Source organism: Pseudorasbora parva, chromosome 19, assembly GCF_024679245.1.
Source record: "Pseudorasbora parva isolate DD20220531a chromosome 19, ASM2467924v1, whole genome shotgun sequence".
Lineage (NCBI taxonomy): Eukaryota > Metazoa > Chordata > Actinopteri > Cypriniformes > Gobionidae > Pseudorasbora > Pseudorasbora parva.
The window spans coordinates 6,219,969-6,242,893 of NC_090190.1; the positions used below are offsets into that span (position 1 = coordinate 6,219,969).

Genomic DNA, 22,925 nt, shown 5'->3' on the forward strand with positions numbered 1-22,925 from the left:
TCATAATTATTTATTTTATGAAATTATTATTAAACCTTTAATCAGTTTTAATTTAAGATTGTTCATAAACTTAAATTACTCCAGTGATGTAGTGAAGAATAAAGTTTATCATACAGTACTAGCAGGTATTTACACTACCATTCAAATGTTTGGAGTCGATAAGGTTTTTAATATTTTTAAAAAAGTCTCTTATGTCACCAAGGCTGGATTTATTTGATCAAAAATACAGTAAAACTGTAATATTGTGAAATATTATTACAATTTAAAATAACCATTTTCTATTTTGATATATTTTAAAATGTATTAATTCATTTATTCCTGTGCTCAAAGCTGAATTTCCAGCATCATTACTCTGAACTTCAGTGTCACATGATCCTTTAGAAATCATTCTGATATGATGATGACTTGCTGCTCAAGAAACTTTTATTATAATTATTATCAATGTTGAAAACATTCTGGAAATTTTCTGGAAAATGCGAAAGTTTTTGGGTTAAGTAAGCGCATCATCCGAGTATTTGAAGTAAAATTTGTCTTGTTGGGATTTACATGAATACACTAATTATACTATAAAATGACGTAGAATAGTGCTTTCAGTAAGTACTAATTGGAAAGCACCTAAATACATGTATTTGTCCTGAATCAATCAGTTCTGTGAAACGAATTGAAGTAAATGATTCAGAGTAATTTTTTAAAGATAGAGTGAATTGTTCAATTCCTGATTGAATCATTGGGAATGAATCAGTTAAGTGAATGATTCGCTGACTTCTTGTCACTGGCATAATGATGTGACTTTAGATGTGTAAATGCATCTGTATTCAGTATTTACATGCATGTCCTTAACCCCGAATATACTTAATAAGCTGACAATGCACGTGATCATGCTGACACGTTAACCCGTTGTAGTTTACCGGAGTCCTTTATTTAAGGTCATAAACCGATCGTCACATCTAAATTTTTGCCCCTTACACTGTTTTCGCCCAGCCTGTCAATGCATTAACCTGATGTGGGACAGGAACGTGTCCTTACTGTGGATTTAAGCGCATATCCAGACAGAGCGAGGGTTTTGCAATAAGGGAGGGGGAAATATATCGCAAACTCAGACTCTTTCTTGACCCAAACAATTATAAAAGTGCATCAGCGGCAGAAGAAGTGACAGATTAAAATGCTGCATCTGTAACTGCATGAGAGGATAATATAAGAGCTGTAAGTTTTTTGCAGAGTATTGCAATACTCTTTGTCGGTTTTTCATGCTTTATATAAATAACCGGATTTGTTAATAAAGTGTTGTAAATGCAGTTTACTTGCGTTGTCGTGTTATTGGTTGGCATGTAAACCCGAAAAACAGTTTATTTCAATAACCTTTTGTGAGTTATCAATGTAGTGGTGTGCATGTAAACGTGCTCGCTGTTTGTAGAGAACTCGTTTATAGATTATCTTTCACATTCGTGATCCTCACTTGGTGTCACAAATGTGTTTAGTTTGTTTGTATCTGTCACATGTTCCTTTGTTCAGTTTCCCGCCACTAGTCTGTCTGCCTGGTTTCTATCATCATTAGTTAATTTGCCATTTAAAGGACAACTCTGGTGAGAAATGAACCTAGGGGTAGTTAACAGATGGTTACAGAGTAGATCGTTCTCTGGGATGCGTTTTCTTGAAAATCGAATGTAAAGATTTTTATCTCTAAAAACAGATTAGCTTTTAACACTTGCCTATGGGGCACAGGGTAGACACAGGGTGGTAAAATTAAATCGCTAATTAATACCACTAACAAGGCTCAAAATAGCCTCACACTAACACGGTAGCATAATGAGGGTCCCTACATGCAAACCGAAGCAATGAGAACTTTGTAAGAGTACAAACAGTTTAATAAGAAGATACGTTGTAAACATAGTGCCTTACGCGTTCACGGACAGGCACCATCTCGAAAAACAGTCTCGATGAATCGATCTACGAGCGCTGTTCTAAGTGAGCTGGTCGATAGGAATTAAGTTTGTGAAATGTAATAACATGGACATTTTTTTATTTATTTATTTATTTTCTCTGTCGCGTTCAGTGCTTTCTTCCGGAAACAACGGACCATATGAGATTACAAGTCACAGTTCATCACTTAGCAGAGCGCTCGTGGCTCGATGAGTCGAGACTGTTTTCCAAGATGGCGCCTGTCCGTGAACGCGTAATGCACTATGTCTATAAACTGTCTTCTTATTAAACTGTTTGTACTCTTACAAAGTTCTCAATGCTTCGGTTTGCATGTAGGGACCCTCATTATGCTACTGTGTTAGTGTGAGGCTATTTTTAGCCTTGTTAGTGGTATTAACTAGCGATTTAATTTCACTACTCTGTGCCCCATAGACTTGTGTTATAAGCTAATCTGTTTTTAAAGCCCCACTTGGCTACTTTTGCTCTCGGGGTCCCCCTACAGTTTGGAAAAAATAATGTCCTCAACTACTGTCGTAAGCGCTGTAATCCTACAACAGGGGATGCCATCGCGCGTGCATTTGTTGACATGACAACCCTGATAGCCCTGAACTAGTGATGCGTGGCTCGTCTCATAACCCGCGGACCCCGTATGTCTATTTAATGGTCGCGGGTGCGCGGCGGGTTGTAAAAATATATACAGTGGTGCGGTGCCGGCCAAATAACTTCATAAAAGTGGCGCTGCGGATCGGTGCAGCACATGGTGCAGCACTAACAGTTCCCCTGAACACTGCAAGAGGATTTCGAGTTCTTCTGGCGGCGCGTGTGAAATGTCTTCATCCCAGGTAACGTTACAGTCAGTGGCATATGCTTCAGCATGTCATATGAATATAATTTCATGGCTTTTATTTTTTTCAAACGCCAAATAATCACGATGCTCACGTTTACAAGCCAGCGTCATTATAGTAGTCTATTGGTTACCGTTTTACAGAATCTATATGATACTTCAGTTCAATGTTTGAGTGGTAGCTCACCGTAACAAGCAGGACAGCATCGGTCGGGCACGCCTCCTCCAGCTCACGCCGACGAGCAAACCCTGGTCACATTTTGATCCTAGTCCTGCCTTTAATCCCATCACTTTTTCGTTTCCTCTTATTGCTTTCCTCCAACAAAACATTTTCTTTCTTATGTGTCTGTGCTGCTTCGGACATGACTATATTATCCGACGAACAAAGTTGTGCTCGCACGTCTGAATGTAAGGAAGTGTGTGTGTTGGTGGAAGTGACGTATATGCCGTAAAGCAGTCGAATTTTGTAGTTCTTTTTGTTCTCGGGTTACTACCCGAAACCCGAAGTTTAAAAGTACGATTAAAAACGATACAGACCCCATCAGGCTATGGCAGACGTGTCATTCAACCTATTGTAAGTCGATTTATCATCACAAGAGTCTTAAAAAATATATTATGAAGGTTGAAAAGTTACCTAGTGCTGCTTTAAAGATAAAACTCTTTACATTCGAGTTCCATGAAAACGCATCCCAGAGAACGATCTACTCTGTAACCATCTGTTAATTACCCCTAGGTTCATTTCTCACCGGAGTTGTCCTTTAAGCTCCTGTTCACGCTGTCCTTGTCCGATCTCCGTTATGATAGATGTGTTGTTGCCGTTGCCTGTCTTTATTTTGAACTTCACTCATCTGTATTCATCTTTCTGCCTGCATGCACCCGTGACACTTGGATTCTGACAGGAAGAATTGAAGACACTGTTTTTATAATTAAATTCTGTATTACATTCTTTACAAACTTTGCTGAGAAAAATTATGTACAAATCCAATTTGGATCTGTGAATGATTGAGGGACGTGTGGCCCAGATAGGGGAGTGCGTAGCACAACCTGAGTTGTAACATGCATGGCTTAACACTTTCCACACATGCCAGGATGATGAAACTTTGTGTATGTACTAGTTGCCATATAGAGGACACATTGCACCAAAATTAGAAAATCTTTGGAAGATATCACTGCAGATTTATTTGACCATAGCAAAAGTAAATTTCTTACTTAAGTTTATTTTTCATCTCTGTTTTTTGTGTTTATTTAAAATAAGACAAATCTGATATTATTGTAATCTTATATCTGTTCTTTAACAGTTGAGAGGGTTCTTTAATGCTGATCTAACAGCAGAAGACGCGAGCCGCGGTTTAAATCCCAGTCGCGCAGGTGGGGTGTGTTTTAACACTGCGTTACAATGAGCTCCTATTAGAACTATGATATTATATTCTATACTCTTATGAATTCTTTTGAGAAACCATGAGAAAAGGGTAAATAAGGACTGAGAGTCAATGTTCAGAAATTATTCATTATTATTCTGTTTTTAACTATGCTGTATAGCGGTATTAACAATGTGTTTGTTGCCAAAATCAAAAATCGGTGTATTTTTAATAATAAAAAAGTCATTATTTTATTTCAAAAAGTTCATAATTGTATTTTATTGACAAAATATTTGACTTTGTGTTGGATATTTTTTTGATTATATCAGATGTCATTTGCTCATGCTACAATGTACCCCACCTATGGGGTATGTTGTCACATTTCACTTCCATTCTTTCAGGGTAAATCAAGAAAACCGTATACACTGTATTAATGAAACAAAAACACATTATTGTACTAGACGTGTGTGTAATTAATGTGGGGAAAAATAAATACTCTAAACGCCAAGTGGATTTACACAAACTGAGAAAAGCGTTAGGTTGTGCCCCGCTCTCTCCCCTACATGGTGGCTACAGAGGCTCTTTACACTCTGTCTGACTCTCCGAAGGCCGTACAGATTACAGATCTTTCATCAGCGCAGTGGCTGGGCTTTCTTCTGTATGTCCCTTATAAAGCAGACGGAACACCGGGACCATAAAAAGGGGCCATTTTGCATTCCAGAGCTGACAAGCTATGCAATCTTCCCTCTCCATTTCCTTTTATTCTCCTTTAGCTTTGCTGCCAGCAGTATTTCTGCACCTGGCTGGTGTCTGTGAACGCCTGCTGTTGGGTTTGTGTCAAAAACAGCTGGAGTGCATGTGGCACTTGGCTGGCTCCAATTCCGATGGCCGAGATGGATTAAGCGCTAATGCACCTCGTCACAAAGGCTCGATTTGGAGTATGTATATATATATATATATATATATATATATATATATATATATATATACACACACACCTATGAATCAGGAGGTGCTAGCTGAGCCTGGGAAGAGGAGCATGGGTTCCCTTCAGTGAGATCACACAGCTGCAGTTTGAAGGTTAAATTGTCTGGAAGCACAGACATCTTCTGTCTGTCTGATGATGAAGTTTTCAGCAGAATAATCGCAAATCAATATACACATATAACTGAATGCATCAATCTAGGTAAGAGGTATATTGTGCTTTGTGCAGCACACAGATGGAATATAAAGTCCATTGGGACATTTATTTAATGGTCTTCTATCCTGAGGGGAAGGTGAGGTGAAGGCCTTAAGAGACCTTCGCCATCTCGTGATGTTGATAGTGTCATCACATGCCATTGAGTTGCCTGTGAAAAACTGAGTGATGACACTATTTTTATTCTCAAAGTCACACTGGAATGACTGCTTATCTGTACAGAGTATGGAGTTTAATAAATAAATGAGTAAATGAAATTCATACACTCTTAGAAGAAAATGTTCTATATATAACATTAAAAGCTTCCTTGGAATCATTTTTATGGATTTAGTTTTAATAAATTTAGTTTTTGCTAATTCTAAAACTCTTTAACTCTTTTCTACCAGAAAACTTTTTATTTTTTAAGTTACCAGGCACCACCAGCTTTTTGGATAATTTTACAAAAGTTTCATGGCCCCATAATATTTGATCTGAACATGCAATATATCAAAAGAAAGAACAGACCCTCTGCTTTTTAAAATCTCGTTGCACTTGAACCATGGCAGATTCGTTATTTACATTGCAAAATTTGTGCACGTAAGGGCTGAACATTTCTCCAGAGAGGAATCCTTTTATTTTTAATATTTAAAAATGTTTGTGTGCTGCTGCGCGTCCCTGTGTGTGTAATAAGCAGAGTATGCGCACATTGTGCACCCGCCTATAGGCGAATATTACTAACACAGCCTTTAAATAACACAAAAATGTGCAATTGACTTTAGACCAGGTGTTGTTGGTCAATAGCGCAGTCTTTTCAGTTCCTCAAAATAGCAATGCACAAACAATGCGCCTGAATACACCTGGTTTTCAGACCATCATGCCTGTAACGTAACTTTGGGCCCTATCTTGCACCCAGCGCAATTGACTTTGTACACCGACGCATGTGTCATTCCTATTTTGCACCCGCGCAAAGCACGCTTTTCCCTCCACAGAAGCACGTCGCTAAACTAGTGAATGAACTTGCGCTCCCTGGGCGGTTCAGCGCAAAAAAGGAGGCGTGTTCCGGCGCAAACAATCCCTGGTGCTATTTTGCTGTTCCATTAAATCATTGCGCCACTGACCAGAAAAAACCTAGTCTAAAGTCTGTGGCGCGTTGTTCATTATGCTATTTTAAGGGCGCATGCTTGACCAGAATGTATAGCGTGCACAACGCGCATACACTTTGCTCATGTAATCTACACAGATGCAACAGTTATTTTTGCAAATCATAAATTGTTACACTAAAAAAAATTAACACATGAGATGACGGAAATCAGTGTGGTGTGCCACGAAGTTGTGAAAAAATTGTGGCTATTTCCTCCCACGCCTGTTTAACCGACGCTATTTTGGGTGGGTTTCTCCCATCCCCATACAACACAACTTCTCTGTCTTTCACTGCACTTACAAGAACATCAGTCTCATCGGCTGTGAACAGCTCCTGGCGTGCGCCTGGTAAATACGCCATAATAATAGCAATCCATAATGGAACTTGCGCACCTGCTTTTAAAGGGAATGTTGGATGACGCTCTGATTGGTTTATTCACGTTACGCCCAAACCACACCTATGAATAATGAAGCTACTTCAGACCAACCCATTTTAGAAGTATACAACAAACAAGACTTTGCAGTGAATGACAGATTGAACATGGTATATATAGGCAGAGGTAATGAGGTACTGAGGTAATGAGAGACAAGTGTAAACAGTGAGTGCTAATGAGTCCGGGCAAAGGATTATGGGTAATGTAGTCTATGATACAATGACAGTCCGGGTTGGAGTGCCCTTTCAAGGTAATCGAAAACAGAAACATGGTTCCCCAAAGAACCTTTCAGTGAACTATGGAAGCTTGTTTCCGCCACTGAATAAAAAAAGGTAATTGACAATTGCGGTAAGTTTATCTTGCAGCTATTTTCTTCTAAAGTCAGAATTGTGAGGGAAAAAAAGATAAATTGCAATTGCTTGTCATAGAGTCACAATTGTAAAATTTAAAGTCGCAATTCTATGAAAACTTTACACCATGCAATTCTGAGAGAAAAAGGTAGAATTGTGAGATAATATACTTTTTTACTTTTTACTCTGTGCCAGAAACAACCTTCCATTGTGAGCAGTTCCAAAAAGAACAATTTTATTTTCTTAGCCTTAAGAACATTTAAAGAACCTTTTTCACTCTAAATTACTTTTTGTGGAATGGAAAGGTTCTTCATGTTAACATTAATGCCATAAAGTAACTTTATTTTTAAGAGTATACCTGTATGTGTCTACACTTGATTCACATTACTGTTCGCTGAACACGCAGCAGTGAGGGACTAATCTGGGAAGAGCGGAGTACACGCCAGTGCCACATTTGAAGTGCTCTCTGAATTATGGATATCCCGCTGAGTGCATTTTCCTGTCCTCGTTTGATATTACCCCAGTCCATTTTGGCGCGATATAAATATGACACCTATTAAAGCCAGCTAATGGCATATTGCTGTACAAGGGGATCTCGCTCTGTGACAGAATTAGCCGGGTTAATGAACCAGAATGTTGTGATTCTCATATACCAAAACACCCTAGATGCCCTCACACACTCCTGCTTCAGCTGTACTTCAGAAGGTTAGATATTTTTCAGTACAAGGTCAGATTTTGAGAGTACAAATGATGCTCTCAGGAAAGCTCAACATTACAGTGAGAAAAATTGCTGGCCTAATGGCAGATGAAAGAGACAGTCCTGCGTTAGCATGCCATTGGACTTGAAAGCCCTGGCATCATGACAGCATTTCACAGTAGCGCTACACGTTCATACCCATGTGCTTTGGCGATACTGAGGTGCTCTGTCTCAGCTGACTGTAATGGCTCACAATTCACTTATGTCTTATTTTTGTAAATGGGAGAGGATATTGATGTGGACCACACTTGTCTTCCCCCCAAAATCCATTTTGTTTCTAGAGGGGGACTTTTTTATTGAAACAATCCCATGGGAGGACAAAGAGAAGTTGAAAGAGGCTTTGTTTGTGATGGGAGTTTTCATTATTGGACCATTTTTGTCATTTCACATTTAGTATGGTGGTTTAGTTATTCTGGGTAAATACAGTACATGATATATATATGCAGTCAGCTGCAAAATAACATTTAATAAAGAAGATTTAATTATTAAGATTTAATAAAACACCCAATGGGCCCCCTGAAGCCCCCACAGCTTTAAGTTAAATACATGAAAATATATCAATGCAATATATCACTGCAGAGAACACTGGGGTTCAATAACTACCATAAAATCAGTCCGTATAACACAATGCTCTGGTATGGTTAGACTGTGGTTAGAATGTGGACTGTTTTATGGTGCCTTTCTAGAGGTTATAGTTTTGTCCTTTAAGGAGCTTGGCATCTGTCATTGTCATGAGTGTAAAAATGTATGACATATACAGTAATATTGTGAAATATTATTATAATTAAAAAAGCAATATGAAAGTAATTAAGCAGTAAATCGGCATATTAGAATGATTTTTGTGAAGACTGAAGTAACAATGCTGAAAGTTCAGGTTTGATCACAGAAATGAATTACATAATATATATATATATATATATATATATAAGGCAAAACAAACTTTCCTTACATTAGTGTTTGTAATTATTTTAAATATTTGACCAACCAGTGTGAACATGACGTAACGTGTGTGTGTGTGTGTGTATATATATATAATGCATGTGAACTAATTAAACTAAGTGACACTTTAAAGGGTTACTTCAGCGATTAGCATATGGCTTTGTATCAGTAGAAACCCTGGAGTATATTCAAATGATTGTGCTTTCCCCCCTCATATGCCCCTGAGATGAGATTTATGCATTTTATTTCTAGAAAATTTCCTCCTATGATGCAAATTGACGATATTTGCATCATAGGAGGAATGTTTGGCCAAAGGCTAAAGACTACAGCAAGCAGAGGGAGCCATTTCCGCATGTTTTGAACCCGCGCATGAGGGATGGAGATCACACTCAGAGCTCAGCTCGCAGCTACAGGCACTCATTTAAACAGAGCTATGGTGAGCAATGTAAGTCTTTTAACTTCTCAAATTAATTTCTATGAAAGTTAAGCTTGCAAAGGCATGAACTGAAACGCGCCAGACTGAACTCGCGTTGTGAATGTATGCCGCGAGTGTAGTCGCGATTACCTCAGCGCTCATCGCAAGAGCTCATCAACACATTTATCTGACTCCTGCAGTTAGTGCTCAGTGCTGTGATACTCGCGCGGTGACTCACTCATTATATTGAACAGACACGTTCAGTTTTTAATTGTAGTGTCTTCTCCAACTCAGTCACAGGAATCAAGTTGGTGGCTTTGGGAATGGCCTCACAGGGCAGCGAAGCATTCTGGGAATTGTAGTCTTTCATCCTAATGAGACAAAAATAAATGTTCTGTCTTTTCTCAGTCTAGAAGGCACCAAATTCAAAAATAATGTCTACTACATTAATGACCCAGTTTAAATACAGATTCATCTTCCCAGCGCTGTAGTACCCCTTTAATCACAATAATTGAAAGTGAAAATCACTAGATTTACATATTTTTGTGTAAGTTTGGGAAAGGTATTTTGAGTTTTCTGATCGTAAAAGGTGTCGGAGCTGATGGCGCGCCACTCTGTGCAGTGTAAATAGGGCGTAAGTGTCCCAAACCACATAGATGGAAAAGATGTGGAAAAGATCAAAAGATCAATTAACCAGGCTTGATGCCAACAGCGCACGATGCAATATTTGCGACAAGATAATTGCTGGCAAGACTGGCAACACTACAACTCTGAAGCACTTGACAGAGCACAGAATAATTTAAGAGCAGAAAGTTGCTCCGTACTCGACTGCAAGAAGAACTGCAGCGCATCACATAAATGCAGCGAAACTCTCCATATATAGGCTACCTCACAGACATGAGAAATAGGTCTATAGAAAACTTGAAATGTCTGCTTTTAAAGAACCAATTTGAATCGAAAACAAATAATTTAATTACAATCCAAATGAAAAGTGCATTTCCCTCTAGAGGTGCCCACACATTCACGACAGCGGAGATGACGAGTCAGCATCATTTGTCTTCATCTTTGCAGCCAGCATGGAATCAGAAAAAAATGGTTTATTAATAAGCAATTAAAATATCACTCTCCTCACATACATTTTGCGTCTGAAAGGGAAACTCCTAAATGCATATGCAGTAATATCAGCTGCAAAAATAGCTCTGTCCACGCCTTTTCAGGGATCATTTTTTACTGCGTGTCTTTAGCAAATCCTGAGAGTAGAGGGTTTAGGTTGGCGCAAGCTGCTAGTAAATCTGGCCCTAAGACAGCAGTTGCCAGGGGCAAGGGTCAAATAAAAGGTTTAGTGGTCATTATACAAAGAGATTTCTAAGCTGAAACCCTCAATTAGAATGAAGTATTTCAGAGATTATGTTAAATAATTGGTTAATCACATATCAGTCCCCACTAAGCCATTTCATATAGATTTAAGGAAGTTGTCACAGAGGATTTAGGATTTGCAGTCACGAAAGGATTAAAAATCATTTTTCAAAACAAATATTAATATTAATATTTCTGAAAGCTTTTGAGGGAACAAAGCAGCTTCATCTTGGACCCTTCCTTCTGAAAAAGCTTCCATAAAAATGTTTGTCTTGGGTACTAATTCAACTTGATTGGGTATGGGTACTAATTCAGATCTTAATTCCAAAGTAACATTTGAATCTTCAGACTTGGTGCTTCCTTAGGGAATACCCAGCCTATTGGCAAACATGATGAGCTTTAATGAAGAAAAGCATTAATTTGTCCTCACAGAGGACTAGCAATTACGTTGGCTAATGAACAGAATTTATATGGAGCTGAATCCTAAGACTGGGATCCATTTTCCTTTTTCTCTATGCTCTTTTCCTATCTTGGCTGAGCTCCATCACAATTCAAGCAGGCATTTCAAAAATGAGACCTTCTGCACTCATGGGAAATACATGGGAAAAATAATTAGAGAGTTAAGCAAGCCTGATTTGTCCCTTTTACCTGTGCCACTGACCACAGCCTGAACAGGGCCGTGTGCTCTATCTGTCCATCTTTCAATATTTCCACATCTTTTATTTGCCAAATAGATGGATATTCAGTAATAGGGGCATGTTCATAACACATTTTCAGGGTGTTTTATCTCAACCAAACAGGTCTATTCAGTTTATTTTTAAGGAAATAAAATCAAATACTGTAATGTGCAATTATTGGATTTTGCACTTTGTGTGGATGACACTCAAAGCAGGATACATCTATAATATCTGTATATTGACAGTGGAAGGAATATATATCTGCATTTCAAATGCACATTTTTGTAGAATTTACTTTGAAACTGTCTTAAGAAGTACATTTCACATAATTCAAATGAAATTTTCTTGTGAAATGTGCTCCAATAATCTGTTTTATATACTTTAATTTGCTTCGAAAAATCCTTTTTTACAGTGCATAGGTCCATTGACAACTGAATTTCACCATGTGAAGAACGCAAATGACTTTTGTTAAACGTCCCGTGCGGGTTTGGTATATAAATAAATGATCTGTAAACAATGTCTTACCCCATTTACGGAGAAATGCAGTGGGCTGTGTTTGTTTGTGTGTGTGTGTGTGTGTGTGTGTGTGTGTGTGTGTGTGTGTGTGTGTGTGTGTGTGTGTGTGAGACCAAATGCCCCCACGAGGATGGTAAAACCATAAATGGCCAACATTGGTATTAGGGTTAGTGCTAGTCCCCATGGAGAAACCACATTGTATAATGTCTTAATAAAAGTCATTAGATCAGTATAAGAACCACAGAACTCAAGTCCCTAAGCGAGACAGAACAGCGTGTGTCAGAACATGATGCTAACAGTTCAAATTTGCTCTTTTTTTTAAATCACACAGAACAAAAGGAAACAATTGTAATATAAATATTTTAATAAAAAAATGGCATTTTTAGTTCATGTTAGCTCAGGGTCATTAAATAATATTAACAGTATAACGTATAAAAAAATGTTGAATTTAACATTAAACGGATAGTTGTGATTGATAAATAGATTGTTTACTCATCCGCAAGTTGTTCCAAACCTGTTTAAAGGTGCACTATGTAGTATTTTTGCAGTAAAATATCCAAAAACCACTAGGCCAGTGTTATATATTTTGTTCAGTTGAGTTCTTACAATATCCCAAATGTTTCCAACTATTTGTAAATTGTGAGAAAATTGCTATTTTAACTAAAGACCGGGACGTTTCAGCATAGCGTTTGAGCGAGTCGCCTGTCAATCACGTCATATCTGCGTTACCCTCGGTTTTATTCTGCAGAAGGGCTTTACTCTTAGCAGTGTGGACATATCACAGCAGCGCCGAGCGAACTCACAGAGTAACGTCAGAACATCATTTTAAACACACTTAAATGTATCTAATATGATAAACAGAGCTGCTGGCTTTACCTTATAATCATGACCGGAAAAAGCGGAAGTGCTCGCCTCCGGCGACTGTGTCCCGTCCTGTCATAAAAAAAGTCCCGCTGCTCGCGAGCCGTGTGTTTGTTTAACAATCGCTCCAGCGGCCGTGCTCCAACGTGATCTCATGAAAATACGTGAGTATTTTTACGTAAAGTGTGATTCTACTACACGTACATTTACTAACGTTTTCACACACAATAAAACGTACAATACTGACTTATTAACAGCACTAAAATGTACAATATTGACGTATTGACAGCACTAAAATGTAAATTATCGACGTTAATGTGTAAGCAGCCAGCCACCGGCTCCCATAAATCGTGGCATTAATATTGTTTATTTTATATCCAATAGTCACATCAATACATGTTTTCAGTCACATTTATTAAATGCATTTTACTAAGTTAATCAACCTAATATAAAATAACAGAAATATAAAATAACATTTTGCTCTTGTGACATCACTACAAACTCATTTCGGATGACTAGATAATGTTAAAAGAAGACTGAATTTTAAAACCGTCAGATGAATAACATTCTTGCCAACCATTTTGTAGTATTTAGCTTGTTGTTTGCTGTGAGACATAAAAAGGCATTTTCTCCTATTCAGCAACTGGCGATCACAATATACAACAAAACACAACATCAATTCACAAAACGCAACACTTTATTCGTTTGCTGTAATCCAAATCGTTAGAATCCATATGTTTGCGAGAAACAAATCTAAAATTGAGCCCGGTGATCTTCATCTCCATTAGTCTTCATCTCCTCTCAGTAGCGCGACGGCAAACATCAAATCTCGCGCTCGCAAATTCAAATTTAAAAAACGCGCCCTCATGAAGCGTTACGACATGATTTACGGCAGTGGCATCGAACGCTCATTGGCTCTTGCCTGCTTCGTCACAGATTTTTGACATGCCGTGTTTCAGTCGATTTGTATTTGAAATGGGAAAGGCGCAACTTCACGGAGAGAAGCCGGATTAATATTTTCATTGATTAATAGCTAAGCTAACATTCTGCTCTGTACCTCATACAAAACTATTAACGTTATATACCACCAGAGAGGACTGTGACTGCAACACATCTTCATTTGAACTACTTTTGGTACCGCTTTTGACATTTTTGCAATAAATAAATTATTGTGAGTACACTGGTCTGTCTGTTATGCTTTGATTTATAACAGTACGTTGTTTTAATAAATGCTAATGGGTAGGTTTAGGGGTAAGTGTAGGATTAGCCGTTCAAAATATTTTTTTAATGCTATATTGTTACCAAAATCGTCATTTTCCAACGTTTTAACTTTTATTTTCTTTATATTCTGTATTAAATTGGTAGGTTTAGGTTTTGGGTAGTGTTAAGGGATCGTAGATTAATCAATAAAATGGTCAAAGGGAAATTATATAGATATCTTTATGATATAACAAAACAAAAAAAATGTTTTTACCAGAATAAAGTTTTGTATTCTCCAAAAAAAAGATTTCATGATGGATTCGTAAATATTTTACGCTTTTTAGCTGTGAAAATGTAATAATACTACGTTTAAATGTTGCAAATACGTCTATATTTTACATTTTAGCACTTCTCCAAACGTACTAAGACGTACATTTAGTCTCTTTGAAAGTAACGTATTAATACCTACGTATTAAGGGTGAGACCAGGCTGCGTGCTCAGCTCCCCAACACTCGGTCCTGCTCTGCTTCACACTATGATTTCTGCCTGTGTCCTATTTTCCACCGGCTGTGAGGTGAAGACCACATTTCCCAAGATACTGCACTCACACTTGGCATCATCAAACTACGCCTTTGTTTTGAATAGGAGACCTCTAGTGGACGGAAAGTTGCATAGAGCACATAGAGCATAGAGAATTATTCTGCTGTACACAAAGGAAGACATTAGGAAGAATGAGATCAGATTGATCCTCATTGACTACCATAGTATTTTTTCCCTATGGTTCGGGGACGAGATCTGGGCTGTGTTTCCCGAAAGCATCGTAAGCCTAAGTTGATCGTAGAGACCATTGGTGGCAATTGCTCTACGATCAACTGAAGCTTACGATGCTAATAATAATTCTGCTTGGTTACGAACATTCTTCCAAATATTTCCCTTTGTGTATGCAGAACAAATTTATACAGGATTAATAAATGCTTCAGAATAATTTTTCTTTGTTAGTTTGTTAACTAATGCATAACTTATTTTAACAAATTGAACCTTATTGTAAGTTTTATCTGTTAAACATTTAAAGGGATAGTTCACCCAAAAATGGAAATTATGTCATCACTTACTCACCCTCAATCTGTATAAGTTCCTTCTGTTGAACACAAAACACGATATTTTGAAGAATGCTGGTAACCAAACAGTTTACGGCACCCATTGACTTCCATAGAATGGAACATTTTTTTTAATGAAAGTCCATGGCTACCGTCTGATTACCAGCATTTTTCAAAATATCTTGTTTTGTGTTCAACAGAAGTTGTCATACATGTTTTGAAAAAAATTGAGTAAATAATGGATTTTCATTTTTGGGTGAACTCATGGGGGTCGGAAGCAAATAAAAAGTGGGTGGGTCAGTACTAAGGCAAAATATGATAGGTGGGGAAATTGTTTTGCGGGGGATCTGGGGGTTCTCCCCCGAGAAAAAAAAATGATTTCATAGATGTGATTTCCTGCATTGTGGTGCGTTTGAGGCCATATCCCTTTAAAGACCTCAAACCAGTCAATACCAATAGTCTAATAAAAAGGCTGTATTCATTTAATTAACTGCCATAGAAATCAACAGTTTCACAGATAATGATAATGAATAAGTTGCATGTTTTTTATGCTCCGTGTCCAGACAGAAAAAGTGCCGTTTACTAAACAATTGATTGAGCCATCCACAATAACAGAAATCACAGACTTACTTAATGTGGCTATAGAGTAGGGGTAAGACGCATGGCATCAAGTTTTGACGCAAATCGAGCATATGTTCGAATCCGCCTTTTGACACACTCGCTCTACTCCCTTGCCCATCACATATCAGATCGGAAAGGTATTTATTTTCAATAAAAAAGAGAAAATATTAGAAAAGGGGAAATAAAGCGTTTAACATGTGTTTAATAATACGTTTCTTAATAAGTTTCTCGGTTAAGGGGTAGTCAAGGTAAACAGACGTGCTGAATTAGAGATGATAAAAGTGAGTGGGTCCAATATCATTGGTCTTAAAAAGTGGGTGGGTCTTGTCCCACCCACACACAATGGTTCCGACGCCCATGGGTGAACTATCCCAGGTGAAAAATCTGTACTATTAAATGCATTAAAAATGTACTTGAGTATCTTTTTAGTACAATAGAAATATATTATAATGTATGTTTAATGCATTTAATAGTGCAACTTTTTCACCTGGGATAACTTTAACAGTCATACATGTTCAGGCATCAACTTTGACAGTCCTACATTAGAACCTTATGGTTAACTGCATGCTGCTTTGTAACAGCTAAATATGGAAACGTTTCTTCCACCTAGAGGGATGCATAACTGCATTTTAAAACTTTTGGACTACAGTATAGGCCCAAAAATTGGTTGCGTAAGGAGTTGATCGATTCAGGCTGTTCTTATTTGTTCTTAAAATAATGATCTGTTTTTGGTTGTAATCCTCCATCTTGGAAAGAAAACCAGAGTAATATTTGAGCCAAATATCTTCTCTGAATGTGATATGTGTTGTGACAGAACATAGTAAGAAGCCTGAGGCGGTACATACACTCCACATCCCAATAAATCAGCACTCAAACTACATGCACACAAGGGCAGTCTGTGGAGAACTGGCTGCTGTTAATCTGAGGTAATGTCAACACAGCTGAGTGGATCCAGAGGTTCAGAAGCTATTCCTGGTATCTGCTTGCCTGTCTATAAGAGCAATACCCCTACTGTGATCCAAAGAGGTGTTGAGAGCAAACAGGAGAGAAACTGGCTCTCAGCAGCGGTTTTACATTGCATGAGAAAAAGCAGCAGGCAGGGGAGTGCTAATGACAATCTTAACTGAACTGAAAACGCATAACATGATCTTTAATTAATTTTCTGATCATTTGTCTCTTCCTCACCCCTCTCTGCTTTACTACCATTGCATGTTCTGTTGATAAAGTGGTGATAGAGTAGAGAACACAGTAGTTAAACAGTTAGCACGTCGTAGTTGGTATGTTGGCAGAGATGGTTTGACCTACAGCTTTATATGAAATGTTACATGTCACTGAGGGCTAATGAAAGCAGTTTTGACACGCCAGTGCTGTAGATGAACAGCCAGAGTCTAGCTTTGATATATCATACTCCGGGGTCCAAAATTAACACTCGCCAAGAGCCAAATGAGACAATAAATTGACTTTGGCGAGTCAATAAAACTGAATTACTCAGCAATGGCTGGTAATGTTGTAGCGGTACTGCAATGTGTATGACTGTAAAAATGTTTTCCCTCAGTAATGTATGTAACACAGATGATTCAAATCATAGGAAGTGTCTACTAAATTAGGGATATACAAATCTGTCAAATGAGGTGGAAAATGTACCATTGGAGGTTGAACTAGAATGCCCAATTGTTGTTGTTTTTTTCAAACCAGAACTGATAATATTCACAGCATTTACATCACACAAATCTGATGTCAAAGTTTTTTTCATACTTTTTCCTAGTCACACACAAATAGACAGACAGACGGATTCACAAAATTCCCCTTTCGTTGAAGTAATTTCAAACTTACATTATGAAAATAAATGTTTTTATCCAATGCATGTTGGCCACAATTATTGGCACCCCTAGAAATTCTTATGAGTAAAATATATCTGAAGTATATTCCCATTCATATTCCCATTTTCTTTAGCACACCAGGGTGACTACTGAAAAATAATTTTATTCAAGGGAGCTAGCTTATTACTATACTTCTTTTAAACTAAAAATAAGAAAGTATACTTTCAGTCTACTTTGTATGTACTTCTCAAAAATAGACCTAAAATTGCCCTTAAGTATACTTGACATCTACTGACAGAAAAGTGTAAGTATATTTGGCCTATACTTGTATAATTAAGTATTTTTAATATATTTGGCTTGGTTTAATCTTTTGATTGGGTATCCTATTAAATACTTTATAGTTTTAATAGTATAGTCTTCATAGTTTTACATACGGTTTTATAAAATTTTCATTTATAATGTATGTATGCTACTCCACTGGTAGTGTACATATAAATTTACAGTACTTCAAATCTACTTTACTCTTTTCCTACCAGTGACTGAATTTTCAGGATATCCATGTCTTCACTGTTTTTTCGGTATAGGGGGTGCTGTGACACATCGTCTGAAAGATTACAGAATTTCCAGTTGAAGAAGAAGCAGAAAAAAGTAATATAAAAGATTCCTCGTGCAAATGTAAAATAAAGTGATCATCAAATATTAATAAGTATATTGTATGTTCAAAACTGCCTAATACTTCTGAGTGAAATGTTAAACCCATAAAAAGGAAACGACTGTCAAGTAGTGATGCAAAGTCTGATTCAATTCTTTGGTTCTTTTCAGACAATTTCATAGGATCAGATTCATTTCAAAGCAGATTCATAGGATCCTGACATGTCATGTTATATCAAGGAAACATTCAAATAAAGTTATCTTGTGTCAATGCATATTGAAACAATCAAATAAAGTTATTTGCATTAGTGCATTTTACTGATTATTTTCTTTAAATCACTTAAATTAATGGTGTTTGTTAGCCTGACGTGGTCATACTCAATTCTAGTCAGAATATGAGTCTGAAACTGCTCCATTGGGCTGTGATTATGGGGCCTGTTTCAACCGAACCAGGAAAGACATGAATTGGATAGACCTACAACCAATCAGAGCAACGAAGCGACGCATTTTCAAATGTCAACAGAGTTCAACTGCACTGTGTTGCCAAGTCCGCGTTTTTTTCGCATGTTGTAAAAAAAATTAAGAATTTAAGGATACACAGAGTACTTACCCAACATGATCATCATTTGTGAGAGAAATTGTGAAGGTGAATGCATATACAAACAAGCTCTCTGTTTAGGATTCGATCAAATATAATCCAAGTCCAAACCCCTTTGATGACGTGCATGATTACGTTACTGTTGATCATCTGTCCGTCATCGTCTAAAGCCCGCCCTAATGATTTCATTGGTCCGAACAGTTTCTATTCGGAGATAATTTCTCCCCTATGGATTGAGGCCAAACCGAACCGCCCGACCTAATAAAGATTGTGGGCGGGGCTTAGTTCGGCTGGCATCCAGGCTAGGTGTTTGTGTCATCACAGTTTCATTCATAGATAAAAATAATTTGACCAATATTTAGTAGCCTACATCTTGAATAAGATTCCTAAAAGTTTAGCATAAAAGCGGATATATTACATGTCTTGTTAACTCCTAACAGTTTTGGGGTTAACATTCTAAACTAGCCTATAAAGAATAAACGTATAAACTTATTAATTCACTTAACACCTTAAAATATAATCTGCATGCATATAAACTACAGTAAAATGTATTTACATATCTTAATAGCAAGGTTTTTGCAGGTTTTAATAAAATGTTATAATAGCAGGTCATAGGGATATTTCCAGTACGCGCCTCAGGCTTGCATCGCCAACTCACTCAGAGTCCTTGAATCCTCTGCAAACTTCCAACAGTTGGTTGGCCCGGCTCATTCTGTACTTTTTTGAGTTGGCCGTGCTACTTCAGCTTTTGTGTCTTGTGTCATCACTCTAGAACTAACGTTCAGTTTAGTTTGATTAGTGAACCGGCTTGACCGGTTACTTCCTGAGAACCGGCTCAAAAGAATGAATCGCTCAAGAACCGAACATCACTACTGTCAAGCTTTGGTGTTAATGGACTACAATCCAGCCTTTTTTAAAATGAAACGTACCCATATTCAAGTGTTTGTAAAAAAAAAAAAAAGGATGCATGAAGCTATGATAAAATGTTTTTAAAATGGAAAGAGTTAAAGGCATGTTTCAAGTATAAAAAAATGTATACCTAATTATTTAAGAATATAGGCCTACTTAAAGTTCAAAGATAATATATACATAGTAAACTATAAGTATGATGTTATGTTTACTTAAAGTAAACTTATAAGTGTACTTGCAGAATAAAACTACTAAACTAGTAGTTTACTGTGGGTATAGATAGAATCTTGAGTTCTCAGTGTGTTGCATTCTCAGAGAGTTTTTTGTGTTTGTGTTTCCAGATAAAGCCAGGATTTGAGAGCATGGGTTGGCAAGAGACCCTATGGCTTTTGACATCATTTATCTTGGTGAGTGGACCATAACATAACATCACATTCATTGTTTGTTCAATGCAATGCATTTTTACTCTACACACTCATAGTAAAATTAGCCCACAATGCATTCTTGTATTAAGAATTCGACATTTCACCAATTTGAACGGGCAATTGCTAAAACGTGCAACTTTTCCTATAGCCACTAAAGTTTAGTTGTTTTTGTAAACCGTCATTAGATGATTTATCTCCCGATTACCCCACCCCCACTATCCACTAGAAAAAAAAACCATTACTCACTAATTGCTCCAGTTTGGTAATTACAAGCGGAGGTGACCTGAAAACCCGCAGAACTCTTGAGGCATGAAATGGTGGCTCCACAGAGCTCCATCAGTGCTGGTACCAGAGCAGCTGGCTCTGTGTCAGAATGATGAAATGGGAGCATATGAAGCACTCTGCATATAGTACATTAGCACTATAGTAACACTGCAACTGTATTCACAAACAAGCTAATAGCTTACTATGCTAATTGTATGTGCACATTCATAATAAGTAGTCTCTGTTTATTTTTGACCTTGAAGCTACTTTCCCATGACTGTGAATAAATCTAACTTAGTGGAAAAGTAATGAGCTTGCAGAATTGCATGTAGCATTTAAAAGTATAATGGGAAATGGCATTTAATTAAAGCTAGACCAAAAAGCAAGAATGTGGATTGGTGTGAAAAATGGGTCTAAAAAGACCATACTTTTTTTCCAAAGGACTTTAAAGGGTTAGTTCACCCAAAATGAAAATTCAGTCATTAATTACTTACCCTAACGTCGTTCGACACCCGTAAGACCTCCGTTCTTCTTCAGAACACAAATGAAGATATTTTTGTTGAAATCCGATGCCTCAGAAAGGCCTTCATTGACACCAATGTCATTTCCTCTCTCAAGACCCATAAAGGCACTAAACACGTCGTTACAAAGCCCATCTCACTACAGCGGCTCTACAATCATTTTATGAGGCGACGAGAATAGTTTTTGTGCGCAAAATAACTAAATAATGACTTATATGGTGATGGGCCGATTTCAAAACAAAGTTATGAATCAGCGTATCGATTCATGATTCGGATCGCGTGTCAAACTGCTGATATCACGTGACATTGGCGATCCGAATCATGAATTGATACGCTAACATTCGAAACTTTGTTTTGAAATCGGCCCATAACCATGTAAGTCGTTATTTAGTTTTTTTGCGCACAAAAACTATTCTCGTCTCTTTATAAAATGATTGTAGAGCCGGTGTAGTGAGATGGGTTTTGTAACGACGTCTTTAGTGCCTTTATGGGTCTTGAGAGAGGAAATGACATTGGTGTCAATGAAGGCCTTTCTGAGGCATCGGATTTCAACAAAAATATCTTCATTTGTGTCTGAAGATGAACGGAGGTCTTACGGGTGTCGAACGACATTAGGGTAAGTAATTAATGACTGAATTTTCATTTTTGGGTGAACTAACCCTTTTAAGATAAACTTGTAGTTGCTGAAACATGATGTTACCCGTTCTTGACATTTAGTTTCCATTGAAGGACAAATGGTTTTCCTGACTGACTTGAGTGGTGGCCTGGTGGTCGTATGTATGACGTCATTTGCTTCAAAGTTTGGAGTGACATCATATGTACGGCTGCTAAACTGCTACATGGGACATCATCCTCACAGATGAATTTGGTGTTGTAAATGCATAATTATGTGCAGGTAAGACAGACGCACAGCACTAAAAAAGCAGCCACAGACTTAATGGCAGTAATGAGAAGGTTGGTTTGAGAGGATCTGCCAAAGTAAAGATCTCTGCACAAAAACATCAACGTTTCAGTTGCAAATGCATGTAGAATTCATTACTGTGAGGTGTTTAAAAGAGGAAAAAGGTAAAGTACTTTTGAATTGTCTCTTTGACTTCCCATTGAACTATAAGATGACTCATACCTGCGACACAATGGTTAGAGATGAGCTTTGAATTCATGATATTAAACCCTGTCTTTGTAGGTGAAGCTTTGTCCCTATAACTCTTCTAGAAAAGCACACATTTCTGTGAAGGATTTCTTATCTTCACAATACAGAAATGAGCAGAGAAGTGTTTCTACCAATTCTCATGTGTAAAATCATACCTTTTCAAATGTCAGGTGGCCATGTGATGTCCTCAGATCTGAGTAGGTGTGCATTTGAGGTTGCACGGTGAAAAAAATACAGTGGTGTGTTTATGGTGGTTCAGGTCGTGTGCCTTTCAGAAATGAATGCAGAATGACTTTTAAATCCCCGTCTAATTCCTGAGTTGGAATTGACATACTAAGCAGTGCAGAATTGTAAGGAAGTAGAATTAAACGGGAATAACTTTGAAAGAAAAATACAAAGTTGTGGACAAAATGCATGCCACTTTTTATTTAGCACTGTCCTAAAGAAGATATTTTACATACAATTCTACAGGACAAAATAATAGCTGAATTTAAAAAAATGACTGAAAAGTTTACATAAATAGCATACACTGACTATATTTTTTCCTGTTGGATCTCTTTTGTTGTTGCAAGTGTTCCTAATTTTTTTTTGACTCCAAGAAAAGCCATGCAATATGCTTAAAAAATGTAAACAAACTATAAAAAAAAAAAAATTGAATAAAGGGTAAAGATGTAAATTTTCCTAGAACAGACATCACTTTTGGCCACTACTGTATATTATATATTTTAGTATGAATTACCCATAAACATTACGGATTATTTCCAGAAACATAATATTCAGTGTTTGAAATGTCAGTTATAGCAGTTTGTATTTTATATATATATAATTCCTTAAATTATATTACATAAATTAAAATGATTTTATGTACCTGTACTTGGGTTGAAGAACACATAATTTTGCAGGATACCACAAATTATGTTCGGAG

At 37.3% G+C, this 22,925-nt stretch overlaps 1 protein-coding gene across 1 annotated transcript in view; it reads left to right on the top strand.

Moving 5' to 3' along the window:
- Nucleotides 1–22,925, top strand: part of calcr (calcitonin receptor) — an 82,718-nt gene that overhangs the window by 13,386 nt on the left and 46,407 nt on the right. The window contains exon 2 of the mRNA XM_067425496.1: nt 19,982–20,047. Within this exon, the coding sequence (XP_067281597.1) occupies nt 20,003–20,047 (45 nt within the window). The 5' untranslated portion in view covers nt 19,982–20,002. The remainder of the gene's footprint in view (nt 1–19,981; nt 20,048–22,925) is intronic.